Genomic DNA, 12,746 nt, shown 5'->3' with positions numbered 1-12,746 from the left:
TGTAGGTTTATTGAGGGCAAGGTCTAGGGTACCAGGACATCTGTGCCTATAGGCTCCTGTGATGTAAATCCAGGCTTGCACACGGGGCAAATTAGGGCCTGATCTGATGGATAGGTGTGACAGGAGGTGATTGATGGGTGTCTCAGGGTGTGATTAGAGGGGGGAATAGATGCAAGCAATGCACTGGGGAGGTGATCAGGGGGGGGGGGGGGTCTGAGGGCGATCTGAGGGTGTGGGCGGGTAATTGGGTTCCCGCAAGGGGCAGATGAGGGTTTGATCTGATAGGTAGCAGTGACAGGGGGTGATTGATGGGTGATCAGTGGGTGATTAGAGAGGAGAACAGTTGCAAATAATGCACTGGGGAGGTGATCGGGGTGTGTGTGGGGGGGGGGGGGGGTTCTGAGGGCAATCTGAGGGTGTGGGTGGGTGTTTGGGTGCCCGCAAGGGGCAGATGAGGGTCTGATCTGATGGGTAGCAGTAACAGGTGGTGACAGGGTGATTGATAGGTGATCAGTAGGTGATTACAGGGGAGAACAGATGTAAATAATGCACTGACGAGTTGATCAGAGGGGGTCTGAGGGCGATCTGAGGGTGTGGGTGGGTGATTGGGTGCCCGCAAGTGGCAGATTAGGGTCTGATCTAATGGGTAGCAGTGACAGGTGGTGATAGGGGGTGATTGATGGGTGATCAGTGGGTGATTAGAGGGGAGAACAGATGTAAAGAATGCACATTGGAGGTGATCTGAGGGCGGGTCTGCGGGCGATCTGAGGGTGTGGGCGGGTGATCAGGTGCCTGCAAGGGGCAGTTTAGGGTCTGATCTGATGGGTGGCAGTGACAGGGGGTGATTGATAGGTGATTGACAGGTGATCAGTGGGTGATTACAGGGGAGAATATATGTATACAGTACCCAGGGGGGGGGGGGGGCTGGGAAGGATTTGAGGGTGTGGGGGGGGGGTGATCAGGAGCCCCCAGGGGGCAGTTTAGGACCTAATCTAAAAAATAGCGTTGACGGAGTGATAGATGGGTGATTAGGGGGGTGATTGGGTGCAAACAGGGGTCTGGGGTAGTGATCAGGGGGGGTCTGAGGGGTGCTGTGGGCGATCAGGGGGAAGAGTCAGTGTGTGTGTATGTTTACTAGGGGGGCTGCCTCCTGCCCTGGTGGTCCCTCAATCACTGGGACCACTAGGTCAGGAGGCAGCCTGTATAATACACTTTGTATACATTACAAAGTGTATTATACATTTTGTATGCGGCAGATCGGGGGTTAACAACCCGCCAGCGCTTCTAAACAGCCGGCGTGTTGACGTTGCGGGTGGGCGGAGCCTAATGCTGGCAGATGCGCGTGCATCCCTGCGCCCAATCCCCGGCAAAATCAGTCCCTCAGGAGTTGCCGCCGATCGGCGTTACGCTGTCCTGGGGGTGCCACTTTGCTGCGGCCCATAGGTAGTGGGCGGTCGGCAAGCGATTAAACCATACCAGTTGCTTGTCAGTCCTGCTGATCTCTTTAGCTGCAGTAGAGGCAGAATCACAGACCTGAAACAAGCATGCAGCTAATCTAGTCTGACTTCAGTCAGAGCACCTGATCTGCATGCTTGTTGAGGGGCTGTGACTAAAAGTATTAGAGACACAGGATCAGCGGGAGAGTCAGGCAACTGGTATTAATTTAAAAGGAAAAATCCATATCCTTCTCAGTTTAGGTTCCCTTTAAAAAGGAAATAAATATGGCAGCCTCCATGTCTCTTCAGTTTCCTTTAAATAGTTTTTTTTCCAAACATCTAATCTTGTTGGACATTTTCTTTGTATACTCCACAGTTTTATTCCACAATTCAACATTGCTTCTTAATTCAACATAGTAATAGCCTTGCCTCCTAAACAAAGAAAATATCCCAAAGCTTTAGAAGGGTTGGATACAGTGGGTTGCAAAAGTATTCGGCCCCCTTGAAGTTTTCCACATTTTGTCACATTACTGCCACAAACATGCATCAATTTTATTTGAATTCCACGTGAAAGACCAATACACGTGAGAAGTGGATCGAAAATCATACATCATTCCAAACATTTTTTACAAATAAATAACTGCAAAGTGGGGTGTGCGTAATTATTCGGCCCCCTGAGTCAATACTTTGTAGAACCACCTTTTGCTGCAAGTACAGCTGCCAGTTTTTTAGGGTATGTCTCTACCAGCTTTGCACATCTAGAGACTGAAATCCTTGCCCATTAAACAGCTCCAGCTCAGTCAGATTAGATGGACAGCATTTGTGAACAGCAGTTTTCAGATCTTGCCATAGATGCTTGATTGGATTTAGATCTGGACTTTGACTGGGCCATTCTAACACATAGATATGTTTTGTTTTAAACCATTCAATTGTTGTCCTGGCTTTATGTTTAGGGTCATTGTCCTGCTGGAAGGTGAACCTCCACCCCAGTCTCAAGTCTTTTGCAGTCTCCAAGAGGTTTTCTTCCAAGTTTGCCCTGTATTATGCTCCATCCATCTTCCCATCAACTCTGACCAGCTTCCCTGTTCCTGCTGAAGAGATGCACCCCCCGAGCATGATGCTGCCACCACCAAATTTGACAGTGGGGATAGTGTGTTCAGAGTGATGTGCAGTGTTAGTTTTCCGCCACACATAGCGTTTTGCATTTTGGCCAAAAAGTTCCATTTTGGTCTCATCTGACCAGAGCACCTTCTTCCACATGGTTGCTGTGTCCCCCACATGGCTTGTGGCAAACTGCAAACAGGACTTCTTATGCTTTCTGTTAACAATGCCTTTCTTCTTGCCACTCTTCCATAAAGGCCAACTTTGTACAGTGCATGACTAATAGTTGTAATATGGACAGAGTCTCCCACCTGAGCTGTAGATCTCTGCAGCTCGTCCAGAGTCACCATGGGCCTCTTGACTGCATTTCTGGTCAGCGCTCTCCTTGTTCGGGCTGTGAGTTTAGGTGGATGGCCTTGTCTTGGTAGGTTTACAGTTGTGCCATACTCCTTCCATTTCTGAATGATCGCTTGAACAGTGCTCCGTGGGATGTTCAAGGCTTTGGAAATCTTTTTGTCGCCTAAGCCTGCTTTAAATTTCTCAATAACTTGATCCCTGACCTGTCTGATGTGTTCTTTGGACGTCACGGTGTTGTTGCTCCCAATATTCTCTTAGACAACTTCTGAGGCACTCAAAGAGCAGCTGTATTTGTACTGACATTAGATTACACACAGGTGCACTCTATTTAGTCATTAGCACTCATCAGGCAATGTCTATAGGCAACTGACTGCACTCAGATCAAAGGGGGCAGAATAATTATGCACACACCACTTTGCAGTTATTTATTTGTAATAAATGTTTGGAATCATGTATGATTTTCGTTCCACTTCTCATGTGTACACCACTTTGTGTTGGTCTTTCATGTGGAATTCCAATAAAATTGATTCATGTTTGTGGCAGTAATATGACAAAATGTGGAAAACTTCAAGGGGGCCAAATACTTTTGCAACCCACTGTATGTTAGCCCCTGTGAGGCACAGCAAGTATTGTTAATTGTTCAATGTTCTCTGTAAAGCACTGCAGAAAAATATCAGCACTGTGTAAAAAAGTAAAATAAATAAATACATACCACAAAGTGTATGGGACAGCTGTGTTTTTCCAGTTCTAAATTCTGAAAAAGAATTGCTGTATAAAAATATTGCTTGACTATATACAGATTCAACTAATTCCTGAGCATAAAATCCAGGGCCATTTCTAGCCTTTTTGTAGGCTGTGCTCTCACCTCTCGCCAGAGTGCTCTCGCCGGAGTCCAGTGCTGTTCTTCCGCCTGTCCGCTCACCGGTCGACCTAGTGCCCAGCATCTCCTACTGCATGTAGCATTACACGTGACATGAGGAGATTGAGGTACCAGCACTAGAGGGAAATGGAGACAGACAGGATGGTTGCACAGGCACAGCATTGGATTCTGGCAGGGAGGTGAGAGCACAGCTTCTGCTGCGCTATACTCTGCAGTAACACACTTGACTGGGGGAGTGAAGGAAGATAGTTGGGGAAATATAGGGGGACATATGGAGGCACAGGGAGAAAGAGGAAGGCACCAATTGGGACAGAAGAAGTGGAACAAAGGAATGCACATGGTGGCAGATGTAGCACAAAGGGACAAAAGGAGACACAAAGGTCAGAAGTGGTCACAGGGGGATTGAAGGAGACACACGGAGACAGAATGAGGCACAAGTGGGATAAAAGGAGTAACAAAGGGGGTCAGAAGGAGGCTCAAAGGGGGACAGAAGGCGGCACAGGAGGACAGAAGAAGGCAAACAAGTGGACAGAAGGAGGTGCAAAGGGGGACTGAAAGAGGCACAGAGGAGGGCAGAAGGAGTCACAGGAGGACAGAAGGAGGCACAGGGTGACACAGGAGGAGGCACAGGGAGACAGAGGGAGGCACAGGGGGACTGAAGGAGGCACATGGAGACAGAAGGCGGCACAAGATGACAGGAGGCAGAGAGGGACTGAAGGAGAAACACAGGGGGACAGAGGTAACACAAGGGGACAGAAGGTGGCACAAGGCAACAGAAGGAGGCACAAAAGAACTGAAGAGGCATAAAGGGGTGCAGAAGGAGGCACAGGGGGACAGAATGAGGCAAATAAAGACAGAAGGATGCACAAATGTAGACAGAAGGACGCACATGGGGACAGAAGCAGGCACAAAGGGGGACAGAATAAAGCACAGGTGGTCAGAAGGAGGCCGAAGGGGACTGAAAGAGTCACAGGGATACAAAAGGAGGCACAAAGGGGCACAAGAAATGACACATGGGGACAGAGGGAGGTGAAAGGGAGCAGAGGCAGCACAGGGGGACTGAAGGAGGTACATGGAGGCAGAAAGTGGAACAGAAAGAGGGCACAGGAGAACAGAAGGAAGCATAGGCGGACTACAAGGAGGAAAAGGTGGCAGAGAGAGATAAGAGGGACGTTTACCTTCTGTCCACCATTCACACAGACACGACAGTCCAAATTGAACAGGCAACTGGAGTCGTTGAAATACCCCTCTCCCTCCCCGATTATAAGATTATAACACTAACATGGGAGGGGTGGACTTCAACGACCAGATGTTGGCTCCTATTTAGTTTCCCGAAGGACCAGACGCTGGTATAACAAGGTGTCTTTACAGGTCCTTCTCAAAAAATTAGCATATTGTGATATAGTTCATTATTTTCTGTAATGTACTGATAAACATTAGACTTTCATATATTTTCGATTCATTACACACAACTGAAGTAGTTCAAGCCTTTTATTGTTTAAATATTGATGATTTTGGCATACAGCTCATGAAAACCCAAAATTTCTATCTCAAAAAATTTGCATATTTCATCCGACCAATAAAAGAAAGTGTTTTTAAAACAAAAAAAGTCAACCTTCAAATAATTATGTTCAGTTATGCACTCAATACTTGGTTGGGAATTCTTTTGCAGAAATGACTGCTTTAATGCGGCGTGGCATGGAGGCAATCAGCCTGTGGACTAATTTCAAAAGGAAAAGTAAGTGTGGCACTCCTTAATGTTCAGGGAGGATCAGTGGGCAGAAATGGAGTAGGTCAAAACTTCCCGCACAGAGGGTCTCTTGCACTTTAAACAACTGTCAGCCACTGACGCGTGCTCCGCATTAAGTAGAGAGAAGGAAGCATGTCATTGAATCGTGGGCCTCCATAACACCTGAGCAGTGCCACAGGCTGATTGCCGATATGGGCACCATTCGTCATTCAGCTCATTTATTGTGTAAACAACTCGTGCAACATAAGACATCATATAAACATCACCTGATTTTCATGGCGATAGCTGTGCGCTGTGGAGGTGGGTGTTCAGGGCTGCAAATGGGTCGGCGACGACCGTTTCGCGTCCACCAGGACGCTTGGTCACGCTGCGTTCCAGTGGAACTTAAGCTCATCCAGAGTGTTGGGTCTTGCGTCTCTCAACTTTCTCTTCACAATATCCCACAGATTCTCTATGGGGTTCAGGTCAGGAAAGTTGGCAGGCCAATTGAGCACAGTAATACCATGGTCAGTAAACCATTTACCAGTGGTTTTGGCACTGTGAGCAGGTGCCAGGTCATGCTAAAAAATGAAATCTTCATCTCCATAAAGCTTTTCAGCAGATGGAAGCATGAAGTGCTCCAAAATCTTCTGATAGCTAGCTGCATTGACCCTGCCCTTGATAAAATACAGTGGACCAACACCAGCAGCTGACATGGCACCCCAGACCATCACTGACTGTGGGTACTTGACATTGGACTTCCGGCATTTTGGCATTTCCCTCTCCCCAGTCTTCCTCCAGACTCTGGCACCTTGATTTCCGAAAGACATGCATAAGTTGCTTTCATCCGAAAAAAGTACTTTAAACCACTGAGCAACAGTCCAGTGCTGCTTCTCTGTAGCCCAGGTCAGGCGCTTCTGCCGCTGTCTCTGGTTCAAAAGTGGCTTGACCTGGGGAATGCGGCACCTGTAGCCCGGTTCCTGCACACGCCTGTACACAATGGCTCTGGATGTTTCTACTCCAGACTCAGTCCACTGCTTCCGCAGGTCCCCCAAGGTCTGGAATCGGTCCTTCTCCACAATCGTCCTCAGGGTCCGGTCACCTCTTCTCATTGTGCAGCGTTTTCTGCCACACTTTTTCCTTCCCACAGACTTCCCACTGAGGTGCCTGGATACAGCACTTTGGGAACAGCCTATTCATTCAGAAATGTATTTCTGTGTCTTACCCTCTTGCTTGAGGTTGTCAATGATGGCCTTCTGGACAGCAGTCAGGTCGGCAGTCTTACTGTAACGATCGGTGTCAGCCAGAACAGATTTTCTGATTATTGGTGATCTGCAGTATCACCAATAATACAGATGTTATACCTGATTATGTGGTGATCTGCAGAATCACCAATAATACAAGTATAGCAAGACACACAGGATACAAAGATCTAAGATGGTGTTTGGTGCAACAGTAAATATAGATGGAGATACCCACTGTCCAGAGGAGCTGGTGAAGGGGGTATCCAGGGCCGGCCCTAGACTATTTGCCGCCTGAGGCAAAAAAAAAAAAATTTTCGAGCTGGAAGGGTAGGTGCAGGACGGGGGTATTGGGCCTAGCGGCGGGGAGGGGGTCGTACCCCCCCTCCCTCGCCTGGGTCCCCCGAACTGCGCTACCCTCCATACAAGCAGCCGCTATGTGTAAGAGGCACGGGCGGGGCCGGGGAGGACTCACCTCTTCCTTGTTCCAAGCGTGCGCTCCACTGACGTCACTTTCTGCAGCGTTGCAGGAAGTGACGTCAGTGGAGCGCACGCTTGGAACGAGGAAGAGGTGAGTCCTACCCGCCCGTGCCTCTTACACATAGCGGCTGCTTGTATTTAAGGCTGGAGGGGAGCGGAGCACGGGGGACCCAGGGCGAGGGAGGGGGGGGTCCGACCCCCCTCCCCGCCGCTAGGCCCAATACCCCCGTCCTGCCAGCTACCCCTCCAGCTCGGCGGCCGGCTCCCCGCACGGACGGGCAGGTGCCGCCCCTGGAATTTTGCCGCCTGAGGCAAAAGTTTCACCCCGTCTCATGAGCGGGCCGGCCCTGGGGGTATCTCTAATCAACACAGTAATCAGTATTCCAGCAAGCTGGAGACTCAGAGGAGTAATGATAGGTTCACCCGAGGAGCGGGTGATGCACAGTAAGGCAATGTAGCGAGATCACTTGAGGAGCGAGTGATTCAGACTGTACTGCAACAGGTGATCCCCTGAGGGGCAGGAGACGCAGACAGCATATAATGATAGCTAGTCAACTGAGGAGCAGGTGATTAAGACTGTACTGCAGCTATCAACCTGAGGAGCAGGTGATTACTAAACTGAGAACCCCTCACCAGGACTAGCTCCCTGGTGAGGGCAGAAGAGTCAGACAAGCAGGTTTGGCAACACACGGACAGATACAGTACAAAGGCGGAAGACAGAATCAGAGTGAGGGATAGCCAAGTCGGCAACTGGATCAGATAGGCAAAGGCACAGAATCACAAGACAGAAGAGTAGTCAAGGCTAGCAGAGGGTCATAACAAATAATACAATTCAATTAGTACTTTAAGCTATCAACAGAATCTGTCTAAGTGTGGATCCCCAGCTCTTGCTGGTTCTAGGCACACTTTCGGATCTGACTATGGGTCTGAGTGCTAACACGTAGCATATGCAACAGCAGACGAGGAACAACTGACAGGCCTGTTCTATATATATACTGGGAGCGCTCCTAAGCATCGCCCCAGTCACTCAGCGAATCAGGATCAGTGCTGGAGTCAGCTGACCGGCTGATCAGCTGACTCCCCTTCTGCTTGCATAAAGATCCTGTCTGTGCGCGCGCGCGCGTAGACCTCAGTCTATGTGCGACTGAAGGAGCAGGCAAAGTTCCACCATGCGACCATGCGGCGAAAGCCGCTGGCTGAGACGCGGAGACAGCCGCCATGCCACTCGGCGCTGCGGCGGCTTCCTCCTCATTCCCCACAATCCCAAGCATATTTCCATCATGTATCTGCGCGGCGGAAACCGCCGTCTGAGACATGGAGATAGCCGCCATGCCACTCTCTGATGCGGCGGCATCTCCGTAATCCCTTACACTTTACCCATGATTGCGGTTTTGAGTAATGAACCAGGCTGGGAGTTTTTAAAAGCCTCAGGAATCTTTTGCAGGTGTTTAGAGTTAATTGATTCAGATGATTAGGTTAATAGCTCGTTTAGAGAACCTTTTCATTATATGCTAATTTTTTTAGATAGGAATTTTGGGTTTTCATGAGCTGTATGCCAAAATCATCAATATTTAAACAATAAAAGGCTTGAACTACTTCAGTTGTGTGTAATGAATCTAAAATATATGAAAGTCTAATGTTTATCAGTACATTACAGAAAATAATGAACTTTATCACAATATGCTAATTTTTTGAGAAGGACCTGTATATTTAATTCAGTTGGCAACATACAATAGTTTTGTTCTCTACAGTAAGGTTGAGAACAGGAAGAGATCGTTTTGGAACTCCTGTATCCAGGAGGGGCCGTGCCCCAACCCCCTGATGTAGTTAGCCGGTTACATGAACGACACTATGCTTATGTCTTTCCAAGTGCTCCATCTCAACGCACCCCAAGAAAAGCTTGCTGTGTTTGCAATAAGGCTGAAATTAAGGGTGACACCAATGTTTACTGTCCCACCTGTCCTAAGCAGCCTGCCCTATGCATAGGGGAGTGTTTTGAGAAGTACCATTGCAATACAGATATCCCAACACTGCAACCCAATTTTATTGCAAGTGCAAGAGGTCTTTCTCAAGTGCTTACAGAACAAAAGTGCCACACCCTATTTAAAGGACATACTATTTGCATAAAACACACCCCTAGGGGCGGGCACAAAACTTAAAGAGACAGTAGATACAACAGGTAATGCAAAATTGCTCATACAAAACATTTCAAGCTATATGTTTCATTCATCCCATTAGGGGTCAAAGTTCCTAAATCACTGATCCATCTGCATTCCCTTCGCAGTAGTAAGGTCTGCGGGTCAACACCTTCGATATCGAAAACCTTTTCCAGCACACACCATCTCAGATCACCAACTTTATGCTTGCATTGAGGAAAATGTCTACCTACGCGAGAATCAAATTTATCTATAGGCTTTTTAGATTCCTCATCCTTTTATGTTCTAATATTACTTCTGTGCTCATTGAGCCTAGTTCTGATATTGTGTGAAGTCTGTCCGATGTAACCCATCCCGCAAGGGCACTTTAACAGATAAACGGCATTAGTCGTTAAGCACGAATAATTCCCGCGGATTTTCAACTTCGTTCCTTTGGTCGTATGCCTCACAGAATACCCCCTGATAATAGAGGAGCAATTCTGGCAACTTAAACATGGAAAAGTACCCTTGGTACTTTAACGTCCGCTCTTACCAAATAATCTTGCACGCTTTTCCCTTTCCTGTACACAGTGCGGGGTGGGGAAGAGAAAACCTTAGCCAGTAACGGATCTGACTAAGACAGACCATGCATTATTCAGGCACTTCCTGATATCATTAGCATGGTTGCCGTACGTCAAAATAAACTGTACACCATTGCCAAATTCCTTCTTACAGGGCCAGAGTTAGGACACCTATGTTTACCTGGGTACTTCTGCGCAGTATAGGTGACTAAGCATAAGAATGCATTCTTCTGTGAACTAAGACCCCGGCTTTTAACTTAGCTCTAGGGATAACAGTGGTGCCTGGATGAGTGAATCTGTGAATGCATTTGTTTGAACATTTGCATGCGAGAGTTCGAAGGGTTAATAGATTGTTTTTGATTAGGTATGGAGTCTTTGTGACGGACCTGTTCCGCAAGGGCACTGACAGGAATAATACGCTGCATGCCACTAGCTGCCATCCTCCTTCTCTAAAGAAGGGTTTACCAAAGAGCCAATTGATTAGAGCCTGCAGGATTACCTAATGTAATCTCGTCTAATGATGAGAATTTTGCACGACAGGCCAGTAGGATGATGATGACATAACAGAGGATTATGTATTTAGAGGTTATCCTAGGGAAGAGGTAGAGAAGACAGTATCTGAGGTCCAGAAAATGAACAGGACAGAGCTCAGACAGAAGAGACCTAAGAAGGAATTTGGCAATGGTGTTTTAAGTTTTGTGCCTGCCCCTAGGGGTGTATTTTATGCAAATAGTATGTCCTTTAAATAGGGTGTGGTACTTTTGTTCTGTAAGCACTTGAGAAAGACCTCTGCGGTCGAAAAGTTGTGCTCTGCACTGTGGCACTTGCAATAAAATTGGCCAGTCGGTCTTAAATCCACGATACAGCATCTTTGTTCTATGTGTGGAAGTAACCCTATGTTGGATGAGGGGCTTTGCTGGTTGACTCCCTGGTGCTGTTAAAGATTGGGTTGCAGCGTTGGAATATCTGTATTGCTTTGGGACTTGATATCCACCAACTCAACATTACCGAACATGTCACAGGAAGAAAGAGTGACATTGGAATTAGTTTCACAAGTTGAGTACCATAGTTTTTCAGATGACGAGAGACAGGCGATACTGGAGTTTGGAGGTTCTGTGAGATACACTTTCACTTCAGAGGATACCAACCCGATTGATGATTGATGCCTTAAAGAAACAAATCGATGAACTATCGAGGAAAGAATTAAACCTATCTATGCACATATCGACTCTGGTAGAGTACATCAGGGTGGACCGTATTCCAAGAGGCTTGAGGATCACGGTTACTCCTATCTTTTGTAAGGACGATCCTGAGTTTTTGAAAAAATGGGATGGCATACTCAATCAATGCTCTAAGGACTTGATGTACCTTACAATACAATACTTACACCCTAAAGAGGACACCTTGAAAAAAGAAATTGAACGCCTGCAGGCTGAGCTATTGACTAAAGCTGAGCTGTCATCTATTGAAGTTTTTAAGAGTGAATTAGATGCCTCTTTAAAAGATCTAAAGGACTACATCGCGCAGGTCAAACTACAAAAGTTTCAACGTGACGCCAAGGATTATAGCAATAACCAAGTGTATACCTGGTCTGCAGCCCGGAATTTCCAGAGACATCAGAGGCGTGAGGACAGAGGGGGCGCTGGTGAGCCACACAGAGGAGCACAGAGCTCAGAGTCTGAGTCTGAGCAAAGGTTAGACGGCAGCGTTTTTTTTTCCTGCCCAGGCCTCCGTAGGAGGGGAAGGAGGCGGAACAGGCGCCGGGCAAGGCGGATTACCGCCGAGACGCGGCAGCAGAGGACGTCCACAGCGGCCGGGACCCAGGAGAGGCTCCCCAGCACCAAGAGCACCCCCCATAGCATCTGGGATACTAACCAGGAGCCAAGTAAAGCAGCTTTGATCAGGACTGCGGACAAGATGGTCGCAGCAGTGAGTATGCAAGCTGTGTGTCAGCAGACTGAACTTTTGATTAATATTAGTGGCAGAGTATTCAGTGAGGCTGAGAAGTCGATTTTGAATAGAGGACTGAGCTTTGTGCCCTGTTTCTGTCAATCTTTATTTGACTTGAAGGTTGATGTTTATAAGCTAGTATTATTATTATTATTTATTGTATTTATAAAGCGTCAACATATTACGCAGCGCTGGACATTAATTTAGGTTACAGACAATATTTAGGGGTGACAAACAGCAATATGACAATACAGGAATACAATAAAACCAGATAACACAGCACAGTATGAGTACAAGGTAATGCTTAGTCAGTCACTGGAGGGGAGCATGGAGATTAGGCAAGTTAGGTTCACTCAAATGCATAGCATGGGTGCACAGTAATGGAGGTGCATGATCAGGTAGGACACAAAAGGAGGAGGACCCTGCCCAAAGGCTTACAATCTAGAGGGAGAGGTAGGGACACGAGAGGTAGGGGACCAGAGTTCAGCTGTGGGTTTAGAGCAATTGTGAGGGTTGGTAGGCCAGAGTGAAAAGGTGAGTTTTGAGGGCCTTATTGAAGGTGTTGAAGGAGGGGGCTGCCCTAATGGGTGGAGGTAGGGAGTTCCATAGTGTTGGAGCGGCTCTTGAGAAGTCTTGGAGGCGTGCATGGGACTGGGTGATGCGGGGGACGGTCAGGTGAAGTTCATTGGAGGAGCGGAGTGAGTGGCTTGGTGTGTATCTCTGAGTAAGATCAGAAATGTAGGTTGGACAGGTTTTGTGGACGGATTTGTAGGTTAGACACAATATCTTGAATCTGATTCTGGACTGGATAGGAAGCCAGTGGAGGGATTCAAGGAGGGGAGCCGCCCTGGTGGAG

The 12,746-nt window shown here is 47.6% G+C and overlaps 1 protein-coding gene across 1 annotated transcript in view; it reads right to left on the bottom strand.

Moving 5' to 3' along the window:
* Positions 1-12,746, bottom strand: part of LOC137533574 (meiotic recombination protein DMC1/LIM15 homolog) — a 603,524-nt gene that overhangs the window by 61,795 nt on the left and 528,983 nt on the right. Inside the window, exon 7 of the mRNA XM_068254935.1 lies at positions 3,607-3,648. Coding sequence (XP_068111036.1) covers positions 3,607-3,648 — 42 coding nt within the window. The remainder of the gene's footprint in view (positions 1-3,606; positions 3,649-12,746) is intronic.

This window comes from Hyperolius riggenbachi, chromosome 9, assembly GCF_040937935.1.
Source record: "Hyperolius riggenbachi isolate aHypRig1 chromosome 9, aHypRig1.pri, whole genome shotgun sequence".
In the NCBI taxonomy this organism is placed as follows: Eukaryota; Metazoa; Chordata; class Amphibia; order Anura; family Hyperoliidae; genus Hyperolius; species Hyperolius riggenbachi.
The sequence above is the reverse complement of the archived record's forward strand: the minus strand, read 5'-3'. Positions and strand labels throughout refer to the sequence as shown.